The 20,093-nt window shown below is 38.8% G+C and overlaps 1 protein-coding gene and 1 long non-coding RNA gene across 6 annotated transcripts in view; one reads left to right on the top strand and one right to left on the bottom strand.

The window, feature by feature from the left end:
- LOC108523781 (uncharacterized) overlaps positions 1-17,656 on the bottom strand; it is a 22,384-nt gene extending 4,728 nt beyond the window's left edge. The window contains exons 1-2 of the long non-coding RNA XR_001883893.1: positions 17,045-17,656; positions 15,492-15,637 (exon numbers count right to left, since the gene is read on the bottom strand). This is a non-coding gene — a long non-coding RNA (uncharacterized LOC108523781). The remainder of the gene's footprint in view (positions 1-15,491; positions 15,638-17,044) is intronic.
- The window catches only part of ICE2 (interactor of little elongation complex ELL subunit 2), a 59,636-nt gene extending 41,209 nt beyond the window's left edge, over positions 1-18,427 (top strand). For 3 of the 5 annotated variants that reach the window (XM_017864535.1, XM_017864543.1, XM_017864528.1), the window contains 4 exons: positions 4,567-4,651; positions 8,737-8,787; positions 12,027-12,285; positions 17,663-18,427. In XM_017864535.1, coding sequence (XP_017720024.1) covers positions 4,567-4,651; positions 8,737-8,787; positions 12,027-12,285; positions 17,663-17,791 — 524 coding nt within the window. In that variant the 3' untranslated portion in view covers positions 17,792-18,427. Of the gene's footprint in view, positions 1-355; positions 1,452-4,566; positions 4,652-8,736; positions 8,788-12,026; positions 12,286-17,662 lie in introns of those variants that run through there. The other 2 variants (XM_017864522.1, XM_017864547.1) reach the window with 2 other exon arrangements.
- The last annotated feature ends 1,666 nt before the right edge of the window (positions 18,428-20,093 follow it).

The raw sequence follows: 20,093 nt of genomic DNA, 5'->3' as shown, positions 1-20,093 counted from the left end.
CAAAAAAAAAAAAAAATTAAGGTTTCAGTTTTTAAATGTACACTTTAACGTCAACTGTGTGCATTACTTCATCTTAATTATTTTTTAAAATCCTAAGTAATCCTAACTGCTGATTATTCTCTGTGAATCCTATCCTCTTGTGAGCCTTTCATTTCAATGTACTGGGATAGTATTTTTGGCTTCTGTGCCAAGTGTTTGGTGAAAAGCATATATTGTATGGTTGTGGGATTTTGGTTTGTTTGGGGTTTTTTTGGTGGGGTGTAGGTATGGGGGGTGATATGTTTTAAAATACTATTTTAAAACATCTGAGTTTTGAGTTTTTTAAAATGTTGTTATAATACCCTTTTAATTTAAGGAAGATGTTCAAGAAAATCACTTGAAGTGCTTTTAAAAGTGGAGATTGCTGGCCCCACCCTGGAGCGTCTGATTCACTAAGTCTGTACTGGGACCTAAGACTTTCTCAGGTGGTACTGATGCTGCTAGTTTAGGGACCACACTTTGAGAATCAATTCTATAGCTTATAGTCTCTTTTTCCAGTAGAATAAACACACTTGTGATTTGTTTGTTTGCTTTGCTTTGCTGTAAACATGTTCCCCACTTTCCCTAGTTGCAGTACTCTTTTTATCTTTTCCCTATAAAAACTTCAAGATTTACTCCTTTAAGACAATTTCCCACATAGTCTCATCGCAACTTCTGCATCCACCCTCCAACCCTTTAATATTTATCAATTCTATATAGTTGACCTACAGGCAGTCCTCACTTGGCTCACAGTTTCAATAAGCACAAGTTTTAGTTATGACTGTGTGTTAACAGTAATTGTGTAAAGTATAAGCTTCACTGCTGGCTCTTCAGTCCACAGATCACTACATAAGTAACAGGCACATCATGATCAGTGACCAGTCATGTCACTTCTTTCAAAGTCTGTTTATAATTGGTTATTATGTACCCATTGAGCTCGTGCACAGAAAGCAGAGTGTGCAGTTGTGTTGACTCTTTGTCTCCCAGTGATACACCCATGTGATATTTTACCAAAGTAGATAATCAAAAGAATCAGCCAACAAATATTAAAGCAAAGCAAAGAAACAAAAGGTGATACTGCCAGAAGTGAAATTTGAATGGAACATAAATGGAATTACAGAGAAAATAGCAGAAAGTGGGAATGTTGGTACTGCTGTTGTTCCAATGACTCTAGATTTGCTGCTGCCAGACAAACTTAGTGAAAGCGTTGTGACATAAAGGATGAACAAGTGACACTGGCATAAGATTTTATACTAAACAAGCTCCTGAAGGTAATTTCATGATATTGAGAGCACCAAGGATACAGTGTCGGAAGCTGATCCTTAGGAATATAACGGTTCACTATGGCATTGAAAAGATGCATCCAGCCAGGTGAGGTGGCTCACGCTTGTAATCCCAGCACTTTGGGAGGCCAAGGCGGGTGGATCATTTGAGGTCAGGGGTTAAAGACTGGCCTGGCCAACATGGCGAAACCCTGTCTCTACTAAAAATATAAAAAATTAGCTGGGCAGTAGTCACTTGTGCCTGTAATCCCAGCTACTCAGGAAACTGAGACAGGAGAATCACATGAGCCTGGGAGGCGGAGGTTGCAGTGAGCCAAGATCACGCCACTGCACTCCAGCCTGGCCAACAGAGTGAGACCCTGTCTCAAAAAAGAAAAAGAAAAGATGCATCCTTCCTAATAACAAGTTGTGCAAGAAGAATAAAAAGAAAAGATGCATCCTTCCTAATAACAAGCACTGTTCAAACTGCTCTTCACTAATGTTTCATAAAGAAATAAAACACTTTAGTGTTTTGAATTAAAGTGTACTAAAATATTTTACTGTTCTGTTCATTTTCCTATATATTTATGATTGATAGTTTATAGTGTTTTGACAAAAATTTGAAAGGTAACCGAACAGTTGTAATTTTCCCCATTGATTGTTAAAATTGTAGGGTTTCAGCCTGTATGGTCATTTTTATGGTCCCCACACTGCATGCAAAGCAAGGAGTCCCTATACACATATGAATGCATGTATGCTTGTATATGTTTATGTGCATATATGTATGAATGAATGCTTGTATATAAAGTCTTTATTTTTATTACACATAGATTTTATTTGTCCTCTCTAAATCAGTGCTTTCCAACCTTGATGCACATAAATATTTGTACAGCACGCTGTGATATGTAAGAGAGATTGCTTGTAGCTGAAGGGCAATAGCCAGGGAGCTTTTGCCATCCCCAGCATTGCTTAGCTGCCTGAAGGGCTGAGGTGATGAGTATCTTAAGCACATATATATTATCTTATTTGAGGCCCACAGATTAGAAAGCTCAGAGATTGAGAGAGTTGTGAACTCTTTGAGGAGGTAGATCCTCAGAGCACTTAGTATAGTATTCTCTGTATAGTTATTTTTGACAGACCATAATTGACACATACGATAATATAATACTTTTTTAAATGAATTTCTTTCAAAAGGTAAGAACTATTAGTCTTCTCAAAGACATAATTAGTAAACATCTAAAAGTTAGGCTTAATATTTCCTTTCTATGATTATTAAATCATTACAGTGTGTCTTTGTTATTAGAAATGCCACTGTGTAATGAGTGTAATGAGTGTATGAGCATAAAGCAAATGAAAAGGGGCTTGGTAAGAAAATGAAACATTAAATTATGTGCATTTTTAATTGTCCCAGTGATTGACATTAGCTTTCCAGGTAATTTGTTTTGAGACCTAAATATTAGGAGTTAAAAAATAAAAACAATTTGTTTTCAACATTGATACGTGTTATATTCTCATCATGCTAGTTGATGTTTTTAACTATGGCACAATACCTACGATTTTTGTGTTGACTTGATCATATAACATTTAACCCGGGACTATCTTTTATGTCACTCTTCCTTGGTATATTTCAGGACCTTGGTATTAGCTCTCAACCTGTTTTGTTTTAGAATATATGTATTACTTTTTAAAACAAAAGCATCATATTGAGAATTTGCTGTTTTGTTATTTGGAATTCTAGATTCATATTGTGTTTGTAAAAAAAAGTAAGAGTCGGGGCCGGGTGCTGTTGCTCACACCTGTAATCTTAGCACTTTGGGAGTCCAAGGCAGGTGGATTGCTTGACGCCAGGAGTTCAAGACTAGCCTGGCCAACGTGATGGAACCCCATCTCTACCAAAAATACAAAAAAAAAACAAAAAAAAACAAAAAAAAAGATAGCTGAGAGTGGTGGCGCACGACTGTAGTCCTAGCTACTCAGGAGGCTAAGGCACAAGAATAGCTTGAACCTCAGAGGCAGATGTTACAGTGAGCAAGGATCTTGCTATTGCACTCCAGCCCAAGAGACAGAGCAAGACTCTGTCTAAAATAAATAAATAAATAAGTAAGTAAGTAAGTAAGACTTTGGCCAGGCTCAGTGACTCACGCCTGTAATCCCAGCACTTTGGGAGGCTGAGGCAGGTGGATCACCTGACGTCAGGAGTTCAAGACCAGCCTAACCAACATGATGAAACCCAGTATCTACTAAAGATACAAAAAGTTAGCCGGGCCTGGTGGTGGGCACCTGTAGTCCCATCTACATGGCAGGCTGAGGCAGGAGAATCGCTTGAACCCAGGAGGCGGAGGTTGCAGTGAGCCAAGATCTTGCCTCTGCACTCCAGCCTGGGCAACAAGAGCAAAACTTTGTCTCAAAAAAAAAAGTAAGACTTGGAACTGACTGCTTTGATTTTTTTTTTTTTTTTAACGGTAGGAAATCTACAGTGTGCTCTTAATATTTTTTTTTTTTTTTTTTTTTTTTGGACAGAGCCTTACTCTGTCACCCAGGCTGGAGTACAGTGGCACTGTATCGGCTCACTGCAACCTCCGTCTCCTGGTTCAAACAATTGTCCTGTGTCAGCCTCCCAAGTAGGCTTGGGATTACAGGCGTTCTAGCCACCATGCCTGGCTAATTTTTAATATTTTTAGTAGAGTTGAAGTTTCACTAATGTTGGCCAGGCCGGTCTCGACTCCTGACCTCAGGAGATCTGCCTGCCATCGGCCTTGCCCAAAGTGCTGGGAGGATTACAGGCATGGAGCCACTGTCTCAGCCCTAATTAAAAAATATGAAGCTAGATTTTCGTAATCTGATTTTTACCTTAGAACCAAGTGTGTCTTAGAAAAGCCCCTGTACATTTTATTTTATCTCCTTGTTTTGATAATAATGTACTTATTTTCTCTCACAAATGCCATACAAATGTTAAACTTTAATAGGAAATTAAAACACCAGTATTCTTAATGTCTGTTGTTCATAAATTGTAGGCTTGAAATGTTTTCGTATATTGGCATGTGTAAACTTTTATATTTCAGCAAATATTTTAAATGAATATAAGTGTTTTATAATCTGAATTGTCATTTTAAAATATAGCTGTACTTAAAGACTTAATAAAATGTGTATTTCTACTAAAATATAAATTTATTTACGTTATTAAAATTTGTAAAAATGCATCTTTAAGGAGACAGGATAACTTTGGTTTTTTGTTTTCTAAATACTTGCAATTGCTTGTTCTTTTAAGTTGGATATTTTATTTTAGGGCATATTGATGCATTTACTTCGAAGCTTTTTCTGCTGGAAGAAATTACCTCAGAAGAATTAAAAGAAAAGCTTTCAGCACTCAAGTAAGAAAGTTTACTTTGTGGTGAGAATTGAAAAACTTGTTAATGTGATCATTAATTTTTCTTTAAATATTGTTTAAGCTTATTTTCAAGACTTTTAATCCTTTTATGTATAGAGGTCTCATTGGACCCAGTTTTGTTTTGTCTTGTTTTTGTTCTTTGTGTTTTTGAGACAGAGTCTCATTCTGTCACCCAGGCTGGAGTGCAGTGGTGTGATCTCGGCTCACTGCAGCCTCAGCCTCCCTGGTTCAAGGGATCCTCCCACGTCAGCCTCCCGAGTAGAGACTACAGGCATGCACCAGCATGCCCAGCTCATTTTTGTATTTTTCATAGAGATGGGGTTTCACCATGTTGCCTGGGCTGTTTTCAAACTCCTAAACTCAAGCAGTCTGCCTGCCTCAGCCTCCCAAAATGCTGGGGTTACAGGCATGAACCACCATGCCTGGCCAGCAGTATGTTTTGTTTTGTTTTTGTTTGTTTATTGATAGATGACGGTTATATATATTTTGGGGTACATGTGATTTTTTTTTTTTTTAGATGGAGTTTCACTCTTTTTGCCCAGGCTGGAATGCAATGATGCAATCTTGGCTCACTGCAACCTCCACCTCCCGGGTTCAAGCAATTCTACTGCCTCAGCCTCCCGAGTAGCTGGGATTACAGGCATGCACCACCATGCCCAGCTAATTTTGTATTTTTAATAGAGATAGGGTTTCTCCATATTGGTCTGGCTGGTCTCGAACTCCCGATCTCAGGTGATCTGCCCGCCTCGGCCTCCCAAAGTGCTGGGATTACAGGTGTAAGTCACCATACCCAGCCTTACATGTGATATTTTAATACCCATATACAATGTATAATGACCAAATTAAGATAATTGGAATATCCTTCACCTCAAACATTTATCTTTGTGTTAGTAACATTACAATTCTTCCCTTCTAGGTATTTTGATATATACACTAAATTATTATGAACTGTAATTTCCCTACTATAGTATTGAATACTAGAAGTTATTCCTCCTGTCTAACCCCTTAACCACCTTCTCATTTCTCCCATCCATTTCCTTCTCAGCCTCTTGTAACTGCTATTCTGTATCTCCATGAGATCCACTTTTTTAGCTTCCACATATGATTGACAGCATGCAGTGTTTGTCTTTCTGTGCCTGGTTTATGTAACGACTTCCAGTTCTATCCATGATGCAAATACCAGAATTTCTTTTTTTTTTTTTTGAGACGGAGTCTGGCTCTGTCGCCCAGGCTGGAGTGCAGTGGCCGGATCTCAGCTCACTGCAAGCTCTGCCTCCCGGGTTCATGCCATTCTCCTGCCTTAGCCTCCTGAGTAGCTGGGACTACAGGCACCCGACACCTCGCCCGGCTAGTTTTTTGTATTTTTTTAGTAGAGACGGGATTTCACCACGTTAGCCAGGATGATCTTGATCTCCTGACCTCGTGATCCACCCTTCTCGACCTCCCAAAGTGCTGGGATTCCAGGCTTGAGCCACTGAGCCCGGCCAGAATTTCGTTTCTTTTATGGCTGAATATACGTGTGTGTGTGTGTGTGTGTGTGTGTGTGTGATCACATTTTCTTTATTCATTCATCCATTGATGGAGCCCAGACCCAATTTGTGATCCGTTTATGTTATCTCCATCTCCAATTTAAATATAATGCCAGTAGCACCAGCCCTTCTACTTAAGACAAGGGAGGCTACAGCCAAAGTGGCCACTGTGCATGGGAAGCAAACATTTTACTCCATTACAGGAAAGGGAAAGGATAGTACAGTCAAAAACTCTGACAGTCTAACTTCTCAAAGTTTGCCCTTCTACCAAGCATTATTATACACAAGACTGAAATGAATTTATCGTACTCAGAACTCTAAATAGTCTAAATGCAAAGGAAAATAACTTATGAATGTTATCTCATTTTCATCTCACAAATTCCTAGGAAAGGCTGGTGGTAGTATTATCTCCATTTTATATATGAGGAAATATTAGAGTGGTGTTCCCTAGAGCACACAGCTAAGCTAGTTGCAGCCTTGGCAGTTAATATGTTTGATTCCTACTTAGGAGAAGAAATGTTTCTGACTTCTACTAGCTGCATAGTTCCAGCCTTCACAGGCTTGACATAGTTTTTTAAGGGTTCCAGATCCAAATTTGAACTCTCTGCCTGTACTTCAGTATGTCTGCTTCTATTACAAGGACTGCTTCTCTTGAACAGTAACTCTTTTTTACATATGTGAATAGAAAAGCTTTTCCATACCCTAGTCTCCACCTGCCTTGCTTTTCCCAAAGAAAAACATTTTTTAAAAAAAGAAAGGAGGAGGTCGGGCACAGTGGCTCATGCCTGTAATCCCCGCACTTTGGGAGGCTGTGTCAGGCAGATCACTTGAGGTCAGGAGTTCGAGACCAGCCTGGACAACATGGTGAAACCCCATCTCTACTAAAAATACAAAAATTAGCCAGGCGTGGTGGTGGACACCTGCAATTCCAGCTACTTGGGTGGCTGAGGCAGGAGAATGGCTTGAACCCAGGAGGCGGAGGTTGCAGTGAGCCAAGATCACACCACTGCACTCCAACCTGGGCAAAAAGAGTGAGACTCCGTCTCAAAAAAATAAAAATAGGGAGGGAGAGAGAGAGAGAAGAAAAGAAAAAGAAAAGAAAGAAAGGACCGATGGACGGACTTTACGTCTAGAAGAACTACTGAAGAAATGTTTAAAATAATATCTGTATTTGGCCAGGCGCAGTGGCTAATGCCTGTAATCCCAGCACTTTGGGAGGCTGAGGTGGGTGGATCACGTTAGGAAATCAAGACCAGCCTGGCTAACACAGTGAAACACCATCTCCACTAAAAATACAAAAAATTAGCCGGGTGTGGTGGCAGGCGCCTATAGACCCAGCTACTTGGGAGGCTGAGGCAGGAGAAGGGTGTGAACCTGGGAGGCGGAACTTGTAGTGAGCCAAGATCGCGCCACTGCACTCCAGCCTGGGCTACAGAGCGAGACTATGTCTCAAAAAAAAAAAAAAAAAAAAAAACCTGTATTTCCCTTTAGCTATCCTATCACGAGTGAGTGGCTTCTCTGTCATCACAGGTTTAACATACCTATCAATTTTTTTGGAAGCTAATTCACCACCGTCTCTGAAAGACAAACTCTTAGGCATATTAGCTTTACTAAAGACCTCTTATCTTTTTTTTTTTTTTTTTTAGATGGAGTCTCGCTCTGTTGCCCAGACTGGAGTGCAGTGGCGTGATCTCAGCTCACTGCAAGCTGTGCCTCCCGGGTTCACACCATTCTCCTGTCTCAGCCTCCCGAGTAGCTGGGACTACAGGCAACCGTCACCACGCCTGGCTAATTTTTTATATTTTTAGTAGAGACAGGGTTTCACCATGTGAGCCAGGATGGTCTCGATCTCCTGACCTCATGATCCGCCCACCTTGGCCTCCCAAAGTGCTGGGATTACAGGCGTGAGCCACTGCGCCCGGCCAGCGTTTTTTTTTTTTTTCAAGTATATAATTTGAACATAAAATAGTGATCTCTTTACAACTGCTCTGACTCACAAAAAGCCAAATACATTATGATAATGAAAGGAAATCATGAAATGACAAAAATTGGCCGGACGCCGTGGCTCATGCCTATAATCCCAGCACTTTGGGAGGCTGAGGCAGGTGCATGACCTGAGGTCAGAAATTCAAGACCAGCCTGGCCAACATGGTGAAACCCCATCTCTACTAAAAATACAAAAAATTAGCCGGGCGTGGTGACGCATGCCTGTAGTCCCAGCTATTTGAGAGGCTAAGGCAAGAGAATCACTTGATTCTGGGAGGTGGAGGTTGCAGTGAGCGGAGATTGTGTCACTGCACTCACTCCAGCCTGGTCTATACAGCAGGACTCTGAAAAAAAACAAAAGAGAAAATGGCAAAATTAAGTAGATATCATAATTTAATCCAAATAGAAATAAGTTTCAATATGTTTTGTTTTACATTATCTCATCCGCTGTTTTTGTTGTTGTATTGAGGGCATTTCTCTGCCTGAGGAGCTATAGTTGCTAAAAGTAAGTTTTTTGCAGTTTCATTTTACATGAATTTCTTTTGTTTATTAGGATATCCAATTTATTTAACATCCTCCAACACATTCTAAAGAAATTAAGTAGGTAAGTATTTTTTAGGCATTTTGCTTTGATATATCTGATTTTCTTAGATGAAAATTCTTAGAAACTTTGAAAATGTGCTGTTAGGAATAGAGACTAAATAACCTAGAAATGCAAAAATTATTATGTCAAATGTAAAATTTATATTGTAAAATATAATATGATAGTATCTGACTTTAATGAGCTTGCAATTACATTTTCCTGTAAGTCTATTAGTGTGTTGTTTTTCTATTGCAGCTGTAACACATTGCCACTAACTTGGTGGCTTAAAACAAAGCAAATTTATTCTCTTTTTAGTTCTGGAAGTCAGAAATCCAAAATCAGTTTCACCGGGTAAAGATCAGCAGGGCTGGTCCTTTCTGAAGACTGAGGAAAGAATCATTTCTTTACCTTTTTCAGTTTCTAGTTACCACCTGTATTCCTTGACTTGTGGCTCTTTCCTCCATCATCAGGGCATGTCACTTGGATCTCTGCATCCACATCACATTGCCTTCTCCCCTTTTGTGGTAATATCTTCCTCTGCCTCCCTTTCATAAGGTTCCTGGTGATTACTTTTGGCCTTCTCACATAATTTGGGATAATCCCCTCATCTCAAAATCCTTAATTTAATCACACCTGCAAAACCATTAAATGTAATACAGTCACAGGTTCTGGTGATTAGCATATGAACACTATGGTGGGGGACCATTATTCAGCCCACCATAGCTATATTATTTTCACTTTCAAGATAAAAGAACATAGAGGCGGAGCACGGTGGCTCACACCTGTAATCCCAGCACTTTGGGAGGCCAAGGCAGATGGATCACGAGGTCAGAAGATCGAGACTATCCTGGCCAACATGGTGAAACCCTGTCTCTACCAAAAATACAAAAAAAATTAGCTGGGTGTTGTGGCGTGCACCTGTAATCCCAGCTACTCAGGAGGCTGAGGCAGGAGAATCACTTGAACCCGGGAGACAGGATTGCAGAGCTGAGATGTGCCACTGCACTCCAGCCTGGACGACAGAGTGAGACTCCCTCTCAAAAAAAAAAAGAAAGAAAGAAAGAAAGAACATAGAGCTAAATGAACAGTCATTTAGGTCCATGGCAAGTCTTAGAATATGGATTTTCCCCCGGTGATATATCAAACTGTTTTGTTATGTGAATGTTTGCATTCCTTCTCTTATGCCCTTACCAGAGGTTAAACTTGAAAACAACTTGAATCCGAACTTACAGTCAAAATCTCAAAGTTCTAGTTCTGAAGAATTCTGTTATCCAACTTGATGTCAGTTTACTTATTTGTAAAATGATGGTGTCAAGTGCAGTAACTTCCTAGGTACTTTTCAGTTCTGATACTCTGTGATTATGTGACAGGATTTTTGTTTTATGTATTCTGTTCTTCATGTTACATAAAAAGCTTTTGCATGAAATTTGCCAGATGTTTTTTGAAATTTTATTAGCAATATTTTATTTAGTTTGTGTATTAGCTTTATATTGTGGCTATAACAAATTACCACAAAATTAATGTTATAAAACAACACAAATTTATTATTTTGCAGTTCTCAAGTCAGAGGTCTAACAGGGTTCACTGAGTTAAAATCAGGGCACTGGCAAAGCTACATTCCTTTCTATAGGCTCTGGGAAGGATCTATTCCTTGCCTTTTGTAGCTTCTAGAGGCCACCTGCATCCCTTGGCTTGTAGCTCCCTGCCTCCATCTTCAAAGTTACAAAGCCAAGTTAAGTCACATCTCTCTGGACTTCTACAGTCACATCTCCCTCTGAGTCTCTTCTGCCTTCTTCCATATTTAAGGGCTATTATGATTAGTAAAATTTGACCATTTTAAAATCAGTTGATTAGCAACCTTAATTCCATGTGCTACCTTAATTCCCTTTGGCCATGTAACATATTCATAGGTTCCAGGTTTGGAACATAAACATTTTTAGGAGGCCATTATTCTACCTACCATAGTTTATATTCATCCATGTACCTTAGACTTGTATGGCACTTGTAAGATACTCCTTTAGAGTATCTCTCATTCTTCATGAATTAAATATTAATACATTCTTCTGTAAACGAAAGCTTTCTTCATTTTTAGTGGAGGTAGTTAAGATATATGATTTTCATTGATTAAAGCTCAATCTTTGAAATGTTATTTATTCCTATCAAATAATTATTCATTTCTTTATATGGAAATATGAAAGTTATTGGGAAAAAAATTTCCAGAGGATAAGAGCAATTGTCAACACCTATTTTCAGTTTAAAAATTGATGAAAATGTAACTTACTAGGTTTATAGGCAAATATTTATAGCTAAAGTATGATAAATCTTTCTTTTTTAATAATATATTGTGGTAAAGAACGGATGTTCTCCTTAACATCTTTGATCCAGAGGACTGTGTAATCCCAAGAAAGCACAATGTATTTATTCTTATCCCTTTAGTTCTTTATGATGATACACTGAATTATTTAAAGCTTTCTAGGGAGAAAGGAAAAATGTGGTTTTGATGTTCAACATAGCTGGTTATTGCTGCAGTAGAGGATCGTGATTAAGGGTGTGGCCTGTGGAGTTCAAATGCCTGGGTTTATATCTAAGCCTACACTCAGAACTTTGGGCAAATTGCTTAGCATCTCTAATTTGTTTATTTATCACCCTAAATTAATATGCCTTGTGGAAGATCTAATGAGAAAATAGATGTGAAGCTATAATACAGTAGTTAGCTCATAATAAACATTTAATACCTGCTAGCTGCTGTTGTCTCTGTTATCCTCATAGCACCTCATGTTGTGTTGTGATTGTTCCGTTGACTGTTTCTTCCACTTTATTTTAAACTACTCAATGTAGCAAACATGTCACCTTCACTTTTGTATCTAGTCATCTGTCTATTATTAGGTACAATATAGTTGCAGTGTTAAATGAATGAAAATGCTGTAGGAATGCTTTTCAGTATAGATACCTATAAATGTCTAATCTATGGATTAGAGAATTAGGCACACTCTTTGTTTCCCATTAAATGAAAACTTACAAATTGCTATAAAAGGAAAAGAAAATGATCAACTGTTCTGAACTTTGGATTAAGAATTAAAATTAGTTGCCTAAAAGCATAAAATAGTTTTAAAGATTTCTTAAATCTTATTTTGTCATAAGTTTTAGAGGTGATGTGATCTTCTCATAATTTTCAATTTTACTAATAGATTATGATTAAGAAAGTGCTGTTGAAATTGACACAGTGAGCCAGTGGGTTGAGTTTCATTGTGTGGATTTAGCTTGCAGGAGGGTTCCTACTTGTTATCTCATGCAGCAGAAGATTCTTCACTCCTGATCTATAAGGCCTCTGATGGAAAAGTTACTAGGACAGCATACAATTTGTATAAAACACATTGCGGCCTTCCTGGTGTACCTTCCAGTCTCTCAGTTCCCTGGGTCCCATTAGATCCCAGCCTGTTATTACCATATCATATCCATCATGGAAGAATACCTTGTACTTTTCCACCTAAATCACTGGATACCACAACACAACAAAAGGTAAGATATTTTTCGAAGTTAAAGGTTCATTAGGTTGTTTATTATTTGTCTATTTCGCAGACTTTACCATATTTCAACCTGATGTTCTCATTGTCATATTAATCACAGCACCATTCTAAAAACTATATCCATAGGAAGGATAAAGTTGTATGCCATAGTGAGTCCAGTCTACATGGTAGTGGAACTTTCTATTTTTGCAAGATTTATAAGTCAACTAAAGAAAACTCCAGCCCGGGCGACAGAGCGAGACTCCGTCTCAAAAAAAAAAAAAGAAAAGAAAACTCAAAAGAAAAAAAAAAAAAACTCTCTTAGCTTGCACAGTGGGTGTGTGGGTAAGGCATCCAAGTAGTTAAATCCTTATATTCCTATGAAAAGCAAAATTGTGGGGGGTTTTTTGTAATTTTTATTTATATATACTGGGTTTCATTTCATTAAGTATTTTAGGCAATTTGCAGAAGAGTACATGTAATAAAATTATGATATAATTAAACTTTTATTTTTCTTTTTTTTTGGGGGGGGGATGGAGTCTGACTCCCAGGCTGGAGTGCAGTGGCTCTATCTCGGCTCACTGCAAGCTCCACCTCCCAGGTTCATGCCCTTCTCCTGCCTCAGCCTCCCAAGTAGCTGGGACTACAGGCGCCCGCCACCATGCCTGGCTAATTTTTTTATTTTTAGTAGAGACAGGGTTTCACCGTGTTAGCCAGGATAGTCTCAATCTCCTGACCTTGTGATCCGCCCACCTCAGCCTCCCAAAGTGCTGGGATTACAGGTGTGAGCCACCACGCCTGGCCAACATTGTTAATTAGGATGAGGAAAAAGAAGTATTAGTAGTTTGTGAACAGAATGTCTAATTAAAAATATAACTAAAGTGTTAAGGACTAAATTGTGTTTTGATAAGTGTTATGTAACTCAGTATTTACTGAATTACAATTAATACTACTCTCTTTATAGAATCCTTGCCAGAAGTAACAGTTGAATGACATTATATGAAACTTATAAACCCATAGCTAGAGATATTCTCTGCTATGTCACTCATTCTGTATATTGTGTAGGAAATTCCAATTCGAGTTTAGTTGTTAGAAAAGTTTTGCACTTGGCTGGGTGCGGTGGCTCACTCATGCCTATAATCCCAGCACTTTGGGAGGCCAAGGCGGGTGGATCATTTGAGATCAGCAGTTTGAGACCAGCCTGGCCAACTTGGTGAAACCCCATCTCTACCAAAAATTAGCCGGGTGTCATGGTGCACACCTGTAATCAATTCCAGCTACTGGAGAGGCTGAGGCAGGAGAAGTTCTTGAACCTGGGAGGCAGAGGTTGCAGTGAGCCAAGATCACTATACTGCACTCCAGCCTCAACGACACAGTGAGACTGTCTCAAAAAAAGAAAAAAAAGGAAAGAAAAAAGTTTTGCTCTCTACAAATGATTCTGAATGTGTTCAGGAGACAAAATCCAGTATATTTTCCTTACTTACTGCCAAAAGTGTTTGAGTTAGAATTATTGTCTGAGTGTTATCTTCTCATTATGGTTGCCCCAGAGCGTCTATCACTTGTGTATTCTTCCTTTTCAATGTCTGTATTTTACTGAATTAATCGGTAAATGTCCTCAAATCCTTATGAGAAACAGCTGGAATGCAAATAGTGAGGATTTTTAAATAATTTAAAGTAAACAGGGTTGTTTGTTTATGTCTTTCAGTTCTCCACCCTAAGTTACTGTTTGGGAGTATCCTTTTAGAAATGAGAACTCCTTGTACATTCCTACTTAGCTTTGGCCAAGAAAGTACAAATGTTAAGTTGGGACAAGTGAAAGAATGGAGAAAGTTACTTTTTAGCATTTTAAGCTATTTTATCTTCAGTTTTGGTTGTCTGTTTCCAGTTTACTAGAAGTAGTCACTTTTATAACCTAAGGAAACATTTTCTTAAGTAACTTAAAATAATTGAAGAACTGTTTTGAAGGATCTATGTTTTCTAGGAGAGTGATTTCCTTTTAATTTAGAAACACTGATTATAGTCTCTCACCTATAACCTGTAATTCTGTGTGGGGTGGCTTATTCCTTTTAGTGAAAATGAACAGTTTAATACCTTGGAATTGAACAACTTTAAGTGAAAGGAAAAATGTATTATGTGTGTGCAAGGTATTTCTAAAAACAATGAGTAATATACTGTCCTTATTGATACAGACTGACACTAAAATAGTGTTGAATGCTTTATACTTTGGAAATACTTTAATGATTTGATTCTTTTTTAAATGTGGTCTAAAATGTGCTTTAGTACAGTAAGAACACAATTTATAGTCGTGTATCAGTTCATGACAGGGATAAATTCTGAGAAATGCAGCACTAGGCAATTTTGTCTTTGTGTAAATATCATAAGCTTACTTACACAAACCTAGAGGGTGTAGTCTACTACACACCTAGGCCATATGGTATAGCCTGTTGCTCTTAGGTAGTCTGCAGACCTGTACACCATGTTGCTGTACTGAATACTGTATGCAGTTGTAATACACTGGTATTTGCATGTCTAAACATAGACAAGGTAATACATTGCACTGTTATATTCTAACAGCTGCGACATCGCTAGATGATAGAAATTTTTCAGCTCCATTATAATCTTTTGGGACCACTGTTGTACATGTGGTTCATTTTGACCAAAATGTGACTGTATTTGGAAAAGGAGAAATTCTATATGTTCACAATTTGGCTACATAATAACAGTTCATTTATATGTGTATCACGGAGTGTGCTTCATGCATTCAGTCCAGGAACAAATACTTAACGAGATTATCCAGGGCCAGGTTGTTGTAGAGCCCAGCATTAGGTACAGTGGACAATTAGATAACTAATACTTGGTTTGATATATGTATTTGAAAGCCGGTGGAAAGTTTTTGGTGATCTACTCACCTCCCCACAATCTAGCCCTATATTTGATAGGAATTACCCCATCTTCCTCCCTACCTCCTAGCCAGGCCATTGGAATGGGCCTGCTAGTCCCAACCAATCTAAGCACAAATATGGATTCTGGTTTTGGCAGCAATGGTAAGATCACAGCTTTCAGGAAACCAGGGAAGTAAGACCTATATGAAATAGAAATCATCTGCCCATTTTCATGGTGTAAAAATGTATTCAAACATTTTTGCCTCTACTGTGATCGCATAGTCACAAGTCCACTTGAACTCCGATCTCATCCTTGTATAGTGCCTTTGGTACTAACCCTGAGAGAGGCCTGCTTCTGCCTCCTGCTGGATCAAGCAGACATTCTATTTAAGGGTCCCATTTGCTGCCTGGGCTAGTTTTGACTTCTGCTTCCAGTCTTCTTGCAACAGCTTCACACTTAGTCCTTTTCTCTTTCTACAGCTTCTGTAATAAACATTCATTTTACACATTCAAACACACACAATCTTACAGTGGAAGTTTTCAAAATGCTTGCTTTTCTCAAAGATTTTAACACATAGAATTAGTGTCGTCAGTATACCTTTATAGGAAATACCAGCTGAGTGAGGAGTGGTATAGATCATCCAAAAGTCACCACAGTTTTCTTTTTTTTTTTGAGACGGAGTCTCGCTCTGCCGCCCAGGCTGGAGTGCAGTGGCCGGATCTCAGCTCACTGCAAGCCCCGCCTCCTGGGTTTACGCCATTCTCCTGCCTCATCCTCCCAAGTAGCTGGACTACAGGCGCCCGCCACGTCGCCCAGCTAGTTTTTTGTATTTTTTAGTAGAGACGGGGTTTCACCGTGTTAGCCAGGATGGTCTCGATCTCCTGACCTCGTGATCTGCCCGTCTCAGCCTCCCAAAGTGCTGGGATTACAGGCTTGAGCCACCGCGCCCGGCCGTCACCACAGTTTTCTAATCAGTATATTACAGAAGTTCATCAGATTCACACAGACAAATCTTTACTCAGTTTGTCCTTTCTGGTCATGTAAATGTAAACCAAAAAAAAATGCATTTTAAAGGAACAGTAGATATTAAATAAGGGAAGCCAGAGTCTGAGCCATTCTCAGTGAGCCTGTAACCCCTTGGAGCAAATGCCAGTAGTATTTCTGTTGGGGTAGCATTATGAGAGAGAGTGCTTGGAGTTACACTATCACCCATCAGTCCCAGGCCTGAAATTCACTGGACAGGATATGAAGAAATAGAAGAGAACAAGGTGACTAGGGAAAATAAAGGCAGATATGGGCAGGCTCTGTGGAAATAGTTTCAGGCTGTACAGCTTTGGTCCTTCTCTGTGAGACTGGCCTTCTCCATTACTCTTTTTATAGATCACATCTTTAACATGACTACATAGCAAGGGATTGTGTCTTAAGAATAGACCACCTTGGCTGGGCACGATGGCTCATGCCCATAATCCCAGCACTTTGGGAGGCCGAGGCGGGCGGATCACTTGAGGTCAGGGCTTCCAGACCAGCCTAAACATGGTGAAACCCCATCTCTACTAAGAATACAAAAGTTAGCCAGGCATGGTGACACACACCTGTAATCCCAGCAGCTCGGGAGTCTGAGTCAGGAGAATCGCTTGAACCCAGGAGGTGGAGGTTGCAGTGAGCAGAGATCACGCCAACTGCCCTCCAGCCTGGGCGACAGAGTGAGACTCTGTATCAAAAGAAAAAAATAAATAGACCGCCTCTCTTCATTTGACTGTGTGAGCTAGAAAGTGAGGGTAAGGAAGGGTAGACTTGAAGGTAGAACCACAGCAAAGTTTCTTCCCCTACTCTAACCCCCTCTTCCCGTTTGCCCATCCTCTGTATTCCCCCTTCCAGTTTTTTCTTACCCTTTTCTTATTTCTTTCTTGGTCTCCTCTTGCAGCCCTTCAGTATTTCCCTTTTACTTGAGTTCTTGTCTTTTCCCTTCCTTATACTTCCTTTTTTTTTTTTTACTTCCCTCTTTCTTTATCTCTTTCCCATTTTCTTTCCTTATCTTCCCTACCTTTCTTACTGTCTTTCTTGTTTGTCCGTGTAATTTCTTCTCCCTGTTTACCACCTCAGACCTTCTTGTATTTTCTTTCCCTCCCTCCCTATTACTCACTTCTTCCTTTTTCTTATCCTTTCAGTTTAATTATTGCAAACACGTCACTCATAAGGCCTGTCATTCCCTTGATTTCTCATTTATCTTTTCAACCTCTAATAAATTTAACACAGAGAATGGTTTCCCCATTCACTTTTCTCCCCATCTACTGAGATCTATCCACTTCTCTGATGATTATTTGAAAGTTTAGCACTTTAAAAATATGTCCGATTAAAACTTGTTTAGAAACAGCCAGGTAGCTGGAGATTAAAAATATAAGCTCATTTGCAAGGTGGTTAATACATGTATAAATACAACAAAGTTGACTGTATATAGGTATGTTATAGTTACATTAAGCTGTTCTGTTCTCTCCTTCATCTCTTAGGTTGGTGGAACAAGAATGCCTACACGCAGCCACAGGAATCCAGTTTCCATAGAAACCAAAAGCAGTTGCTTGCCTGGTCAGCAAGTTGAAACTGAAGGAGTGGCTCCACATAAAAGAAAAATAACTTGAGGACTGTACTATGGAAAATTAAATTTTAAAAAAAACAGTTATAGCAATGTTTAATTTAGAAAAGTTTGAGGGGAAATAATCAGTAGGTAAGAGGAACATTTTTCCTGTAGTAGCTAGAGTGCCTTGAAAAAATGTGTTGGCTATGTGAAGGAATGTTTCAACTAAAATGGAATGTTATGCTTTTCGCCCTTAAAGTTTAAGGAGGATCTTGATATGTTTTAACATTATCATGGCAGGGAAATATATAAAGAAGAAAATATTTTACATTAAACCTTTTCTAAAATTGTAAATAGAAAATAATTTGCTTTTTTATTGAGAACAACACTTAATCATTATGTATTGTGTTAGTTATATTGCCAGTCTGTTGAGACTGACTCAAAAAGTTAAATGTTGCCACTGCTGAAGATGATGATGAGCATCGGAAACCTTGTTTCTGACCCGTTTTGACAGTTTTTATATACTCCTTTAAAATGATGAATGTTGCAGGTTAATAAAGTTAATACCTTTAAAAACTTGGTGAAATTCCATTAAAGAAGCCAAAATAAAACTCCCTGCCTCTGAAAAGTCAGATTGCTATCTTCTTGTTTGGCAACCATCAGTTTGTTTAAAAAAAGAGAAAAAAATTTGATGGTATAACATGTTTGATGACAAATGCCTCTATCTCTAGATTCAAGCTGAGTGTTGAAATACACTGCTGAAAGCAAAGAGATTGGTATGTTTTCCAGAAAAAAAGTGTCATTGCTCCAAATGACAAGGTTAATGTGGTAAAGCATGAGTTTTGTTTTGTTTTGTTTTGTTTTGTTTTGTTTTGTTTTGAGACGGAGTCTCGCTCTGTTTCCCAGGCTGGAGTGCAGTGGCATGATCTCAGCTCACCACAACCTCTGCCTCCCAGGTTAAAGCGATTCTCCTGCCTCATCCTTCCTAGTAGCTGGGACTACAGGCACCCGGCATCACTCTTGGCTAATTTTTTTTTCTTTTTTTTTTTTTGTATTTTTAGTAGAGACAGGGTTTTACCATATTTGCCAGGCTGGTGCAAACTCCTGACCTTGTGATCTGCCCACGTCGGCCTCCCAAAGTGCTGGGATTACAAGCATGAGCCACCGTGCCTGGCCAGCATAAGCTATTTTTATCCTCATCTATACTGATAAAGTTTTCCAGACCTACAGATGAATTTGGAAAAGGGCATAATCAGGTGATGTTGCTGTAGCAAATTTGGACTTAAGAAACGACAGGCAGGGCTGGGCACAGTGGTTCACACCTGTAATCCGAGCACTTTGCGAGGCTGAGGCAGGAGAATCACTGGAGTCCAGGAGTTCGAGACCAGCCTGGGCAACATTGACCTCATCTCTACTAATAAAAAAGTTAGCTGGGTGTGGTGATATGTGCCTGTAGTCCCAGCTACTCAAAAGGCTGAGGCAGAAGAATCGCTGGAGCCCAGGAAGTCGCGGCTACAGTGGGTCATGATCGCATCACAGTACTCAGCTTGAGTATCAGAGTGTGACCCTGTCTCAAAATAAAAAAAAAAAAAGGACAGGCTTGTTTAATCTTTAGAACCCTTACACAAAAATTTTCAGAAATTATGTATGTCATTTGTAAAATACAAGTTTTGTAATCCTAGATAATTGCTTTGCATTGAAATTTTTTAGCTATTTTATATTAAAGAATGGCTATTCTTTCAGCCTAATTTCTGAGAAATTAGACCGGAAAATCTCCTCAAATATTGTAACAGTTGAAAATATCTTCAACTACCAAGTTTTGTTTTATTTTGATTTTTTGTTATAAAACTTTTAAGTTATTTAAGAAGTAGTTATTGGTTTTTTTATTCCTTAAGTCATATATCCCAGAAATGTTTTGGTTGTGAATCATTTGGCAGTGAGCCAAGGGAGAGGCGGGGATTCCCTTGAAATGCCCTTTTACTTTTTTATTTTATTTTTAATGCACATTTGTGTGCACCAGAATGGAATGTGCTCTTTTAAAAAAACTGGAACAGTGGTTGCTTCAGACTTCTGAATACTAGAAAGACTTGCCTTTTAATTTTAAATATTACTTTTTACATTGTAAAATGTATTATCTTACCCATATATTTGAATAACACTGATCATATATAAAGCTAATTTTTTGCTTATGCTTAGCGAAAAACTAACATACGTTAGTTTTTTTAACATACATTTGATCTTGCTTTATGTTCTTTTTCTTGATGTTTAGTACTGAGAATTTATAAGCAAGAAGTAACTGACAGTATGTTTAGCAGGATGTAATCCCAGCTACTTGGGAAGCTGAGGTGGGAGGATCGCTTGAGTTC

Source organism: Rhinopithecus bieti, unplaced genomic scaffold (genome assembly GCF_001698545.2).
Source record: "Rhinopithecus bieti isolate Rb0 unplaced genomic scaffold, ASM169854v2 scaffold_2723, whole genome shotgun sequence".
Classification (NCBI taxonomy): Eukaryota; Metazoa; Chordata; class Mammalia; order Primates; family Cercopithecidae; genus Rhinopithecus; species Rhinopithecus bieti.
Note: the sequence above shows the minus strand (reverse complement) of the source record. Positions and strands in the feature narration are given on the sequence as shown.